General features: G+C 37.6%; 1 protein-coding gene across 1 annotated transcript; it reads left to right on the top strand.

The window, feature by feature from the left end:
* The first annotated feature begins 209 nt into the window (after positions 1–209).
* LOC129437780 (kelch repeat and BTB domain-containing protein 8) lies at positions 210–11724 on the top strand. The gene is made up of 5 exons (XM_055196077.2): positions 210–591; positions 1080–1233; positions 6994–7072; positions 7395–7622; positions 7705–11724. The coding sequence occupies exons 1-5, from the start codon at positions 589–591 to the stop codon at positions 9215–9217; spliced, it is 1977 nt and encodes a 658-aa protein (XP_055052052.2). The 5' UTR covers positions 210–588; the 3' UTR covers positions 9218–11724.
* The last annotated feature ends 1398 nt before the right edge of the window (positions 11725–13122 follow it).

Genomic DNA, 13122 nt, shown 5'->3' with positions numbered 1-13122 from the left:
AGTTGTTAAATTAATATTTAACAAATATTTTACGTTTAAAAATTAATAACAATTAATTAGATCTGTAGTTTTATAGAAAATTATTTTTTATATTTAATTTAATTTTTAAATTATTTTTAAAATAAAAATAATTAAAAAAGAGCTTTAAAATACAACCATATGGAAAAAATAATACTTACTAAATAATACAAAACGACCGGAAGTAAATAAAGCGTCATATCCGGACTGATGCGGAAGTTGTGTGCGTTGTTCCGGCAAATCAGAAGATCCTTCAGCTTACTTGCCTTGCTTACAGTAAAGCTATTGCAGCTATGAGCAGAAGTTCATGTAAACAATAATTGATTTTCTCCCTGGCGCAACAGTTTCATGGCCGTCCCGGAGTACATGCACCCGTGTTTTGCGCAGGACGTCCAACAATCCGCGATAAACCAACCAACTTGCGCTGAAAATACAAAGGAAGGTGAAAGCGTTGCGACTGGCCGGAATGGTGACAGCATTGATTCTCAAACCTAAGATACCACAAAAACAGAGAGAGTATCAGCTACGTAGACCTGTACTGCTGGGGTCAGATATAAACCTTCGTCTGTCATGGTAATATTTTTTAAACAATCACGTGGCGTGTCCGTTTAGCGGTGTATGTTATTTGTATGCTTTTTTACCTGTTTTATAAGATTTGTCTTAACAGATGGGTGGGGGGTGGGCAGAAATCATTGTGCATCACAATGATGGCATGCACTAACTATTGTGCACCAAACTGAAAACACATTATTGGCTCTATGTCAAGTTGTTTTGCGAAATGTTTGGGATCATTAGTAAACAGTGATAGAAAGCTGAAATGTGGGATGCATGCACCTATAGGATTTTTTGGCTAGTATGTATATGGTTTTCAAAAATCAAACCAATAAATATTGTTTGGTGCACTCTGGCTGAAATGTTTGGGGCAGGCAATAAATAGACACTGGAGCACACTTATGTTACCAGTATGCTATTAAAAGTCATTCCTTCCCTGGAATTATATCACTGTAAATAAATTTGCATCAAGAGCATCTATTGTAACTAATATTGAGTCTCTTTTACAGATGAATGCGGGCAGAGGTGGCACAGTTACCTGGCGGCCACAGCCATGGAAAGATGTTGATAGAGAGGCTGGAGAACCTCTCTCAGATAGTGACTCTGAAGAGGAGGATTTTCCAGATGATTACTCCACTCCCTTAGGGGAGTATGTAACTCAGGGTGAGTCTACTGTAAATACTTCACTTGTAGACCCTTTTAGTGCCTACGTCACGACTACATCACTCGCTAGCTGGAGGCAAAACAAAAAGAAAACTGAAAGCGGCCAGTACAAATCACCAGAGTGTCTGCAAATGCAATTTTGTTGTGTTAGTAGTACAGGCTTAACATTGAAATTTTATCACACACCTGCTACCAGTTGCAGACAAAAAAAACGACAATAGCTGTGGTTAAACGCAATAAAAAGAACGGACTGGACAGAAACCATCCTAAAAAAAACTCACGTTTGCAGCGCATGGTTTATATCATCTACATGCCCATTCAGCACATAGTTATGGGCATCTAATGATTTATAGCCTTTCAATTTATCTTTACTACATAATCGTTTCTCTGTGAGTTAGGTGTCCGGCCACTTAACTGGAGGTTGTCCAGTCACATTGTCCATCGATTGAGTGAGCGTGTACATCAAAAAAAAAAAAATTTAATGGCGTTTATCGCGTTTTGGAACCAAACTCTTCATCCGTTAACATTAGTTAATGCACCATGAACAATTGTAATGACATTAACAAATACTAATAAATGATGAAAAACAAGATTGCTTATTGTTACGTCATGCATTAACAATGTAGTGAATTTAAAGGAGGGGTATGTTGTTTCAAACATTAAAGTCTCAATTTAATGAGCTTTGCTTATTAATAATTAGGGATGCACCGATAGAATTTTTTTGGGCTGATACCGATTTAAACAGACAACTTCTGGCCGATACCGATGCCGATACCGATATTAAACACTTGTATACAATACTATACAGTTGGTCTATTAGCTGGTTTATTTCTGCATCAAATTATTTTTACTGAACATGGATTGGATCTAATTAACATTCAACTGACCAACATAATAAGAGAGGCACAAATTAAGCTAAAACAAATATAATAAGACAGCATGACAACCTTCAAAGGTGGTTTTAGCTATTCAGCATTTATTTTATTAACAACATTAACTAATTTTTACATATAATGGATTTCTTTATGCAGTTAATTAATAAACAATCGGTATCGGCCTTTCTCGTGCTATTGCCGATATGCCGATGGTTTCAAATTCATCAAATATCGGCCGATTAATATCGGCGGCCGATACATCGGTGCATCACTATTAATAATATTTATTTAATATTTTCCACCATCACTATTTAAGGGAAACAAACATTAGCTCAAAAATAAAGTATTTATAATTGATTGTGATCAATTATAAATCCGTGAATCAAATAAAAGATTTGAGGAAATATTGAATCTCAAATCTGTCTTGGGTGTCTATCCAAAACTCGTCCAGCGAATGTTCCGTATGACACTATAGTAGACTATATTAGGATATAGCTTTATTGGCTATTAGTGACTTCAGATTATGATCATAAACTACATAATCACGTGTTTCCTCCCATAGGCCAAAAACATGCAAGTTAGGTAAATTGGAGATATCAAACTTAACCTATGTATGGGTTACCTTGTGCGGATCAACTTGTGTATGGATTAACCGGTTCTCGCCATGAATATGGCCATAGATGCTGGAATGGCATGAAGAAGAACAAAAAACAGACTTTATTGACTAACTAAGCATATACTACTCTAAACATACAAATACGCACACATACATACAGAATTGGATGGAAAAGAAGGTTAAAGTAGAGAAAAGAATAAACATTAAGATGTGGCACTATTTAACTCAGCAGATCTTAGCCTATAATGAACCATCAGTTACTTTATTCTAATGCACCTTAGTTAAAAGTAGGGCTGTCGCGGTAACCACAATCCCGTATTTCCGTGTGACTAACAAGCCGACCGCATGTATTGACAAGCAACCGCGATGTTCACGTTACATTGATGAAGCTATGCCCTTCTTCTTTTACACATCATGCATGTATAATAAAGGACAAATAAATTGTAAAGAGTAATTTTATTTATTTTTTAATTCAAAATGTAATACTAGGCCATTCATATTTTGTTAAATCATATAGTGAATGTGTGAAAAGCCTTGAGCACGCAAAGTGAAACTGAGTTGACAGTATTAGCGACGTCTGCCTCTAATTGCAATTTTAAAGTTTAAAATTACTTAAATCTAACTGATCAACACAAATACAAAGCGCCACAATACAACTGATTGCTTAGCATATATTTCGACATATTTTTGACTAAGGAACACACTGGATATAATGTAAGTTGTTATGGATAGCATTCAAGATTGTTTTGAAATGATGACAAAATCTAAATGACTAAAAATGATCTCTCCAACTAGGCTTAATTATCTGAATATGATTCATTTATTTTCATACTTCACAGATACAAGTTATTTATCTACTAATATATTATTGAAAATGCCCTATATTAATATGCATTGCCTTCTGTATTGCATTAGTTTTTGTACATTTACAGGTGCACAAATACTGGCTAACTTCAATTTCATTAAGACAACGCTGTGTTCTGTATTGACAGAGGCTCTGTAAAATTTGCACTTAACAAGTCAAAACGATGTTTCTTAATGTTTGTTGTAAAATATATATATTTTAGATATATATAGACGGTTTCAGCAGTAACAACATAAACATGTGGCTTTCGTGGTCATCACGTAACTTCCGGTAAACTCTGCGTAGAATAAATAACAACAAAGTCCTTTTAAAGTAGTTGATTTATATAACAAGCAAAATAAACAACACGTAGATTACATAGGAACCCAAAACATTTGTTATTTTTGACGAGGTATTTGTTTAAGAGTTCAGTTTTAGCAACTAGTCAGGCCAAAGTTCGAACCAGACGCTTATCTCGTCACCGCACGTGCGCCCAATGAAACGGTCTATAAAGTAATATATAGCTTGTGTTAATTTTTTTCTTAGAAGGGGAAAGACATGTAGCATACCCTGCGGTGCACCTTGGTGTTCTGGATTTAAATAATTATTATATTTGTATAAATAAAGGCGGTAACACCGCATACCCCGCTAGTGAGCCACGCAAATTCACAGCAAGGGAAATTTCTTCACTGCGACAGCCCTGGTTTAAAGGGATTAATGATGCGTGATACATCAGTGAATATAACTAGGTATGATACTTGCATGTCTTGCCCATTAAAAGAAAGTGTCCTCCTGATGTAGTTTGATGAGGCTTCAGTTGATCTTGATTAAAAGTTGTATTGATGAAAGAGAAAACCAGCTTGATGATCTTTGTTAAATGGAAAGACAAGGCACAAAACTTAGAGGTATGCTGAAGACTTCTAGTTTAGAGTTCTCATCCTGATGAAATTCCCCCAAAAGATTCCAAGGATTAAAACATATGACAAAAGGGTGACCCGAAGAAACTGCCAGGGTTTGTTCTTAGGCAGTTCTTTTCAAACTGTAAAGATGTCACACCCTAAAGAGGTGTTTGACCCAATCAGAGGTTGTACTTTCAGAGTAAAAGTTAACTCTCTTTGTCTTCCAACATGCTGGTTTGCATATGGAATTGCATATTACTGTTTAGGAATTCAGAAGTGCAACTCAAATATACCAAACATTTTCTACATATGATTGAGTGATGAAGTGAGTCATAGCAAGATATTTATTTATGCTAGTTTGGGTTAATATACTAATATAACATTAAACATCAAGAACATCATACATGAGAAGATTAGGAATATTTGATTAAGACATTTCTATTATACATTTATAAATTAATACTTATTTGACTGAATAATGAATGAATGGTGGATGAAGAGAGAGTGAATCTCCTTACATTGCAAAAGGGTTGTAAACCATTGTCTTATCTTGATGCTCTGACATGGGGGGCTATGGTCACCAGGGGCCTGATTCTGCATATGAGTGTTAAAGGGATGCAGAAAATTACAATTTCACTGGCAAGTAATTTGTGCATTTATATAGGCTGTTAAAGTAATGTTTATAATGTTTGCGTAATGGCTTACATAAAAAAGCGGGAAAAACACTAACCCTAACATTGGCAACTACGTCATAAGCATGCGCCGTAGTCTGCTCGTGAACGCACTGTATGACTTAGCGGAGAACCAATTGTTGAATAAAATTTTTGTTTTGTTTTCTTTGCGCACAAAAGTGTTCTCGTCACTTCATAATATTATTATTAAACTACTGATGGAACATGGACCTGTTTGGCGATGTCTTTTATTCTTTTCTGGGGGAAAGAATAGGGGCGTGACGTGACACTTAATCCACGAGACAAGATACGAGATTGAGTTCACGAGAACGAGATTTTTAACATTTAATACATAAAATAAATTAATAGAAAACTGAAATCACGTTTTGAAATGTTTTAACTAATCTAGGACTGTGCCTAACAGTTATTTTGCTAATTGATAATTAAGTTATTTGATTTTTTTGTAATAAAAATAGACCCAAGTGAGCAATAACCTTAAAAATACATAATAATAACGATGCAATAATAATTGGTTCAAATAAACGAATAAACACATTACAGTAATATGTAGGTAGCCTTTGTAATAAAAACAAGCATTATGTATTATAACAAATGCCTGCAGGGGGCGCTAAAGGACCCGCTTCTGTTAGTTTTACTTTAGATGCTTACTTTTAGCCAAACAACGTTTATATCCATAAAAAATCTTGAATATTTGTATAATTCTTTACAATGGAAATAATACAGCAACTGTTGTTGAGCAAGAACATGCAGACATTAAGGGGTGGTTTCCCGGACAGGAATTATCTTAAATCAGGACTAGGTCTTAGTTTCATTAGGAAATATAACTAGTTTTAACAAACATGCCTTACTAAAAACATCACTTGTGTGCATTTTGAGGCAAAACAAAGGACACTGATGTATTTTATGATATGTCAGTGCAGGTTGTTTTCAGTTTGGACAGCTCTTACATTTATTTTAGTCTAGGACTTGTCTAATCCCTGTCCGGGAAACCGCCCCTATATCATCTAAACTCCGAGTGAGGGTTTGAGACACTGATCAACAATCACACGCGTCAGACGAGACGAATATTATTGGAAACCCAAAAGGCACACGCAGTAAAAGACTGGATATAATGCATGCACATTGCAAAAGGTTTAGCCAGAAACGTAACTTTATGCTGATATCAGGAGCCAGTGGCCTCAAACAGAAAGCTGCATCCTCTGGAGGTCGCATACGTGCAGGCTGCATACGTCATCAAGCCTTATTTTAGTTAACTGAGCAGTACATTCACAAGACATAAGCATATTTAGCACAAAAATTTAGCATTAACTAAATATAATAGTGAACTTTATAATTGTTAATATTCTCTTATAAGACGTCTTTATGTTGTATGCAGTCTACACCTTCAAAGGATACAGCCTTTTGTCTGAGAAACCGCCATTATTTCACCTCCACGAGAAATCTTGTGAAATAATTAATTGCGCAATACATATTTAATCTTGCGAGATCTCGTCGCATCCCTAAAAAAGAATTGTGAAACAAACTGAAGTCAACAGGACATACAAAAGCCTCCCGGTTTTCATCAAAAAATATCTACAAATTTTTGGAGCACTTGGTGGTTTAGAACGACACGATTTATGATAAAATTGTCATTTTGGGGTGAACTATCGCTAGTTTAAAGCCACCATGGTGCCTAGCTTACTTGTTGGGTGAAGGTCTTGTAGTTATATTTATAAAATAGTTAGTTTTATATGAAAATATATTTTTATTACGACCAAAATGTGGTGTATGCTTTTACAAATCTCACTCATTTAATCTCTCTTTACTGTCATGTCCCTTTTAATATCTCAAACAGGATTAAAGCAGCTATTTGATGCTCGGCAGTTATGTGATGTCACACTTTTGGTGGAGGGAAAGAAGTTCATGTGTCACCGGTGGGTCTTCTGTTTTCACTATTCAATGCCATCCAGTTTTAATATTCTTCATCAATGTCGTGCCAGTGAAAACCCAGCTAAAGTTATTTTTTGTGATTTACTGTTTTCTACTTAAAAATCCTATATAATGTAAAGAACATTCTGTGAAAATTTTACCTTGATATCTTTGACTAAGTATAGTCATGTCAAAGATTGAAATCAATGTAAGAGTCAAACTTTGATGATCTAATCTCATCATTAGATTATAAGACTTTAGCCTGGATTTCACAGACACAAAAGTATGATAATATACATATAAACGATACTTCTTTGTTTCTTTCAGAGTTCTTTTAGCCGCAGTCAGTCCGTATTTCCGTGCAATGTTTACCAGCCCTCTCGTAGAGTCTCGTCTCACTGAGATCCGTCTGGAAGAGGTGACGCCCTTTATTATGGAGACAGTCATTCAGTTTGTTTATACAGGGGAAGCAGGTCTTAGTCTCGACACAGCAGAGGATTTGTTTGTAGCGGCCAATCGTCTTCAAGTGATGCCCTTGCAGGATCTTTGTTCGAGGTAATATATAGGTCAGTCTTATTATGATTATGATACTGTGTAAAGCCTGTCATACTAATAACTTCGGTTTCCATTTCATTAGATTCCTTGTTAAACACCTTTCTGTCGAGAATTGCCTGGGTATGTACTCTCTGGCTCGTTCCCACCATGACCAGCTTCTTCTTCGGGCTTCTTTGAGACTGGTGGGCCAACATTTCCCCCGAGCGTCCCGACAGCGGGACTTCCTCCTGTTGGACCCGGGAACTCTCGGCAGCTTGTTGGAGTCGGATCGATTAGGCGTGGAGACCGAGACGGAGGTTTATGCCGCAGCGAGACGTTGGGCGGAGTACAAACCTGATGATCGTTTTGTTCACATGCCAAATTTGTTACGCCATTTACGCCCTGGACTTCTGACCCCGGAAGAATGTCGGCGGATGAACCAAGAACTCGGACCTCGGGCCAGTACGGAAGTGATGAAAGGGCCGCTGAGGCCAAGAGAAGGCATGTTCGAGAAGAAAATAGTTTGTGTGGATCTAAGGCCAAGAGAGAGCGAGTCTTTACAGGAGCGGGACTTTACGGTGGATTGCTTCGACCCGCCTACCGGGAAGTGGAAGAAGCTGGCATCCCTAGGCTCGCTGCTTTGCCCTGGATGCACTGCAGTTGATGGTAGACTCTTTGTGGCGGGTGGCATACTGAGGAGCGGGCAAGTGTCAGCTTCATTACACGAGTACGATGTGGTGCTGAACCGCTGGATTGCACGGCCGTTGCTGGCTGAACCGCGTGCCATGTTGGGGTTGCTCGGCTGCGAAGGTTACTTGTATGCTTTGGGTGGCTGTAACCGAACGAAATTTCTAGACACATGCGAAAGATTTGACCTTAACGCACTGACCTGGGAAACAGGACCTCGTTTGCCGTTGCCATTGCGTTCGTTCGCTTGCGCCGCTCTCCGCTGTCGCCTTTACCTGCTTGGAGGTACCACGCTGGATCACAGTAGGGCTGTGGTGCATGCTGGCGTGCTTATATACCACACCGTTGCAAAAACCTGGTGCCGTGTTACCCTAGACTCTGGCGCCACCTGCCTGGCTGGAGGAGTAGCGGTACGTGGAGGTGTTTGTGCTGTTGGTGGTTACCTGCGTGATGCCGCTATGTTCATGGATGGCAACTTCACCAACACCGAACCATTAGACGCTACAGGACGTGTGCTGTTCTTCCGAGAAGGAAGGGTATCGGGACTAGAACGGGAGCTGATAGTTGGAGCAGACCGTGGAGGCGGTGGTACTCCTAGCCAGGTAGTTTTTCCGGGCCTCCCAAGACGCATTGCTGCTGCAGGTGTGGCAAGGTGGAAGCACAGGATATACGTATTGGGTGGTGAAAACGGATCAAGGTTTTATGACAGCATATACTGCTGGAAGCCTGGCTGGCGTAGCTGGGTCCAGAGACGGGAGAAATTGCCGGTAGACACGGGCGGAGTTAGCCAGTTTGGATGCACTACCCTAAAGTTCCCCAAAAAACACATTTTTACACGGCTTCGGGCTGCTCAGCAGAAACGGAATAAGGCCGAAAAAAGGCAGACCAGGTCATGCAGACTCCTGCGGATTCAGGAGGGCGATTTTTGAAGTGACAAACTGGAATTTTTCTTATGCGCCTACTTTTCTGAAATTTGAACTTTTTCTTGGTTCATAGCTTGATGTTTTTGTTAACAGAAAATATACATAACGCTTGCAGCATAATAAAGATCTTCTAAAAAGGTTAAAAAAGGGGAAAGGTCAAAAAGTTTTACCCATTTCATTAGCTTAATGTTATGCCTGTGAGGCTGAACGTTTACTTTGGTCACCATAGGACATTTTTGTTAGGTTTGCTTTGCAATGTAGGTGTTCTGCCAAAATACCGTATTAACTACAGTTACTACTGTAAAATCATGCTTAAGTAATATGTGACCTGTCTGTAAAATCCAGGCTAAAGTTGCATAATTTAATAATGAGATGAGGAGCATCAAAATTCGATTTTACTCATTAATTTCAATCTCAGTCAATATATTAAAGATATTTTTTCACCTGGATTTAATTTATGTAGAAAACAGTAAATCACTGTAACGACTTTAGTTGGGTTTTCACAGACTGGGTCACATCTGAGATCTCATGAAATGATTGGATAATCTACATTTAAAGTTAGTATATTTAAAGGTGCACTATGCAGTATTTTCGGTTATTGTATGTTAACACAATATCCAAACTTGGCCCCTCCTCCTGGACAGCTAGTAATGAAACATTTGGTTTGCATGTAAACTTTTAGCACCAAATTTACAGTTATAAGCATAAATCTATCCCCCAACAATAAACATACTACTTGGTTTGTGAACGCTGTTGTACCCGGCGATGCATGGGTGTTAGACAGAAAGCTCACAGACCCTCAAGGGTTAGTTTTCAGTAATAGTTAAAAGGCAAGTTCGGTATTTTACACTTAAAGCCCTGTTTTCAGATTGGTTATGATGAAATAGAACAGTTTTGAATGAAATTTGGACATATGATGCTGGCCTGGTTTCTGTTTTATCACCCCCCCCCACCACCACCGCTACAATGGCTGCATAGGTGCACTGGAACAATCCTTCCTAAAATGCATTAAACTTTCATTTACAAAGATGTGAAACTCACCGAGTGGTCAGGGGTGTTCACTGATATGCTCACACAAAAATCGCTGCAAAAGATGCTTTCCAACAGCTGTTTTAGCATTTGTTGTAAACTTGTGGACCTATTTTTCCAAACGCCTCACACCCGTACATTCTTCCGCTGAGAGCTTGAATAATAGACACTCCAGCCCAGTTGGTGGCGATAATCAGCCTTTGCCAATTGCAAGAATACAAACAAAGTTGCCTCGCTGTAATTCAGTTTTTTTGGGGGAAGGGGTTCTAAATGGGCCATTTTCATTGCTGCCCTGAACTCGCGCTAAACATCCACTGACCAAAAGTTGCCTCCCAGAAACATCTGAGTAGCCCAAAACAATAAAAAACAGGCTGAGGACAGTGTGCAGTACTGTACATACAAACACCACCAGATGCTTCTAGTGGATAAAGAAATGATTGATGGGGATTATTTTAATAGTCCATACTTTTTTGGGAAAATCCTGCATAGTCCATCTTTAAACGCTGAAAGATCTGATCTGAAATGCTTTCTATTCCTGTTAACAAGATGAAACTCACATACAGATACTGTAACTCAATCCACCTGGAGGATGAAATCTGTGTCATACAACTTTTAAAAAAAAACTAGCGGAAAAAGTAACCATTAACATTAGCAGTGATACGCCGCTGAATTCCTGCAATATGTTGTGTGCTTGCATTTTGTAATGTCCATTGTTGGACATTTCTAAATCTGTGATTATGGGATGTTATTGAAATGTAATTCCTGCAATAAAGTTTCTGACCAGATGCAGGCGAAGATGAAGTGGAATAATGTCTGTATATCTGTAGTGGTTTAATGTCATTACTGAGTATATCTCATCTGACACGTAGGATTAAAACCAGATGACTTTTATTGTTTAATCTCTGTTTAATGTGCTCTTATTTCATACAGTCGTACAGTATAGTTACTTTCTCAAAGACACAAGGACCTGTAATTTCATCCGATGTCAGACAGTCTTTTTTAACAGTATGAAATTGTCAAATACTAAAAGCTACTTGAATGGAAAATGACCTGTGTTCTGGTTTGAAGTTACAATAAATTGAACGCAATGATGGATGTTTTGCTTTTTGTAGCTGTGTTTTTTATTGCATTAAAAACAGTAAATTAGTGATGCTTTCAGAATCCAAAGTGCAGGATTATTAACCAGATCTCAGTGACACAATTGACCTCTATTGACTCATGCATTCATGAGCTGACCACCCATGAAACAGTTAACCACCATATTTGACTCTATTTTTACCTTTTTTGTTAATAGTTGATATCAATTATTTCCTAATCAGTCAGAACTGTAAAACATACTTTTTCAAGTGCATACAAGATACAACATGCAGAAGAAACAAGTTGCATTAGATCATTTTATTATATGACAAGTATTTTACATCCATTGTAGTACAGTAAATATAGGCTTTTATTAATTATATGTATTAAATGGTGATTAAATTATACATTGTTTTGCTGTCTATCTTGATCTTTAATTGTATGATCTGTCAAATGTCAAAATATGTAGCCCAGCTGTCACAGGGGTGGTACCCTTTTAAAAAGTACAGCTTTGCACCTAAAGAGTTCATATTAGTAGCTCAGAGGTACATATTGGTACCAAAGAGAGCCTACACTGTAAAAAAAAATGCATCATGAGGTAAAAACAGCTTGGTTATGAGAGTCAATTCAACCTACTATTTTAAGTTTTGACCTGTGATAAGTTTGACATAACTTATAAATACAAGTTGAAATTGTTAATTTGTTAAAGGGACATTCCATGTTTTAAAAAATATACTCATTTTCCAGCTCCCCTAGAGTTAAACATTTGATTTTTATCGTTTTGGAATCCATTCAGTCAATCTCCAGGTCTGGCGCTAGCACCCCCAGCATAGCCCAGCACAATCCACCGAATAGACCACTAGCATCACGCCAAAAAATAACCAATTTTTCCTATTAAAAACTTGACTCTTCTGTAGTTACATCGTGTAATAAGACCGACAGAAAATTAAAAGTTGAGATTTTATAGACCGATATGGCTAGGAACTATACTCTCATTCCGTGGTCCTCACATAACTTCCGGTAAACTCCGCTAAGAATAAATAACAACAAAGTTCTTTAAACGTAGTTTATTTATATAACAAGCAAAAAACAACACATAAATTACCTAGGAAACCAAAACATTTGTTGTTTTCGACGAGGCATTTGTTCAAGAGATCAGTGTAGCAACTAGTCAGACCATTAAAAAAATTAAACCGGAAGTTCGGATCCAGACGTGTATCGCGTCAGCGCACGTGCGTCCGATGAGACCGTCTATAGTCCTAGCCATATCTGCCTAGAAAATCGCAACTTTTAATTTTCTGTTGGTCTTAGTACATGATTTAAGTACAGAAGAGTCAAGTTTTAGATAGGAAAAATATTGAAACTCTTTGGTCATTTTTAGCATGATGCTAATGGTCTAATCAGATTCAATGGATTGTGCTAAGCTATGCTAAAAGTGGTAGCACCAGACCCAGAGATCAGCTGAATGGATTCCAAAATGGTAAAAATCAAATGTTTAACTCTAAGGGAGCTGGAAAATTAGCATTTTTTTTAAAAAGTGGAATGTCCCTTTAAATTGAACTAACATAAAAATATGTTGATTTGATATCATCCTTACAGTGTACCTTAAAGATACACTCTCAGAAATAAAGGTACAAAAGTTGTCACTTGGACAGAACCCTTTCAAAAAAGTACACCTTTGTTCCCAAAGAGTGCATATATACATATTGGTATCTAAAAAGCACATATTTGTACCTAAATTGTAAATATTAGGACCTTTTAAAAGGGTACTGCCCCAGTGACAGCTTTTGTACCTTTATTTTTGA

Source organism: Misgurnus anguillicaudatus, chromosome 24 (assembly GCF_027580225.2).
Source record: "Misgurnus anguillicaudatus chromosome 24, ASM2758022v2, whole genome shotgun sequence".
Taxonomy (NCBI): domain Eukaryota; kingdom Metazoa; phylum Chordata; class Actinopteri; order Cypriniformes; family Cobitidae; genus Misgurnus; species Misgurnus anguillicaudatus.
The sequence above is the reverse complement of the archived record's forward strand: the minus strand, read 5'-3'. Positions and strand labels throughout refer to the sequence as shown.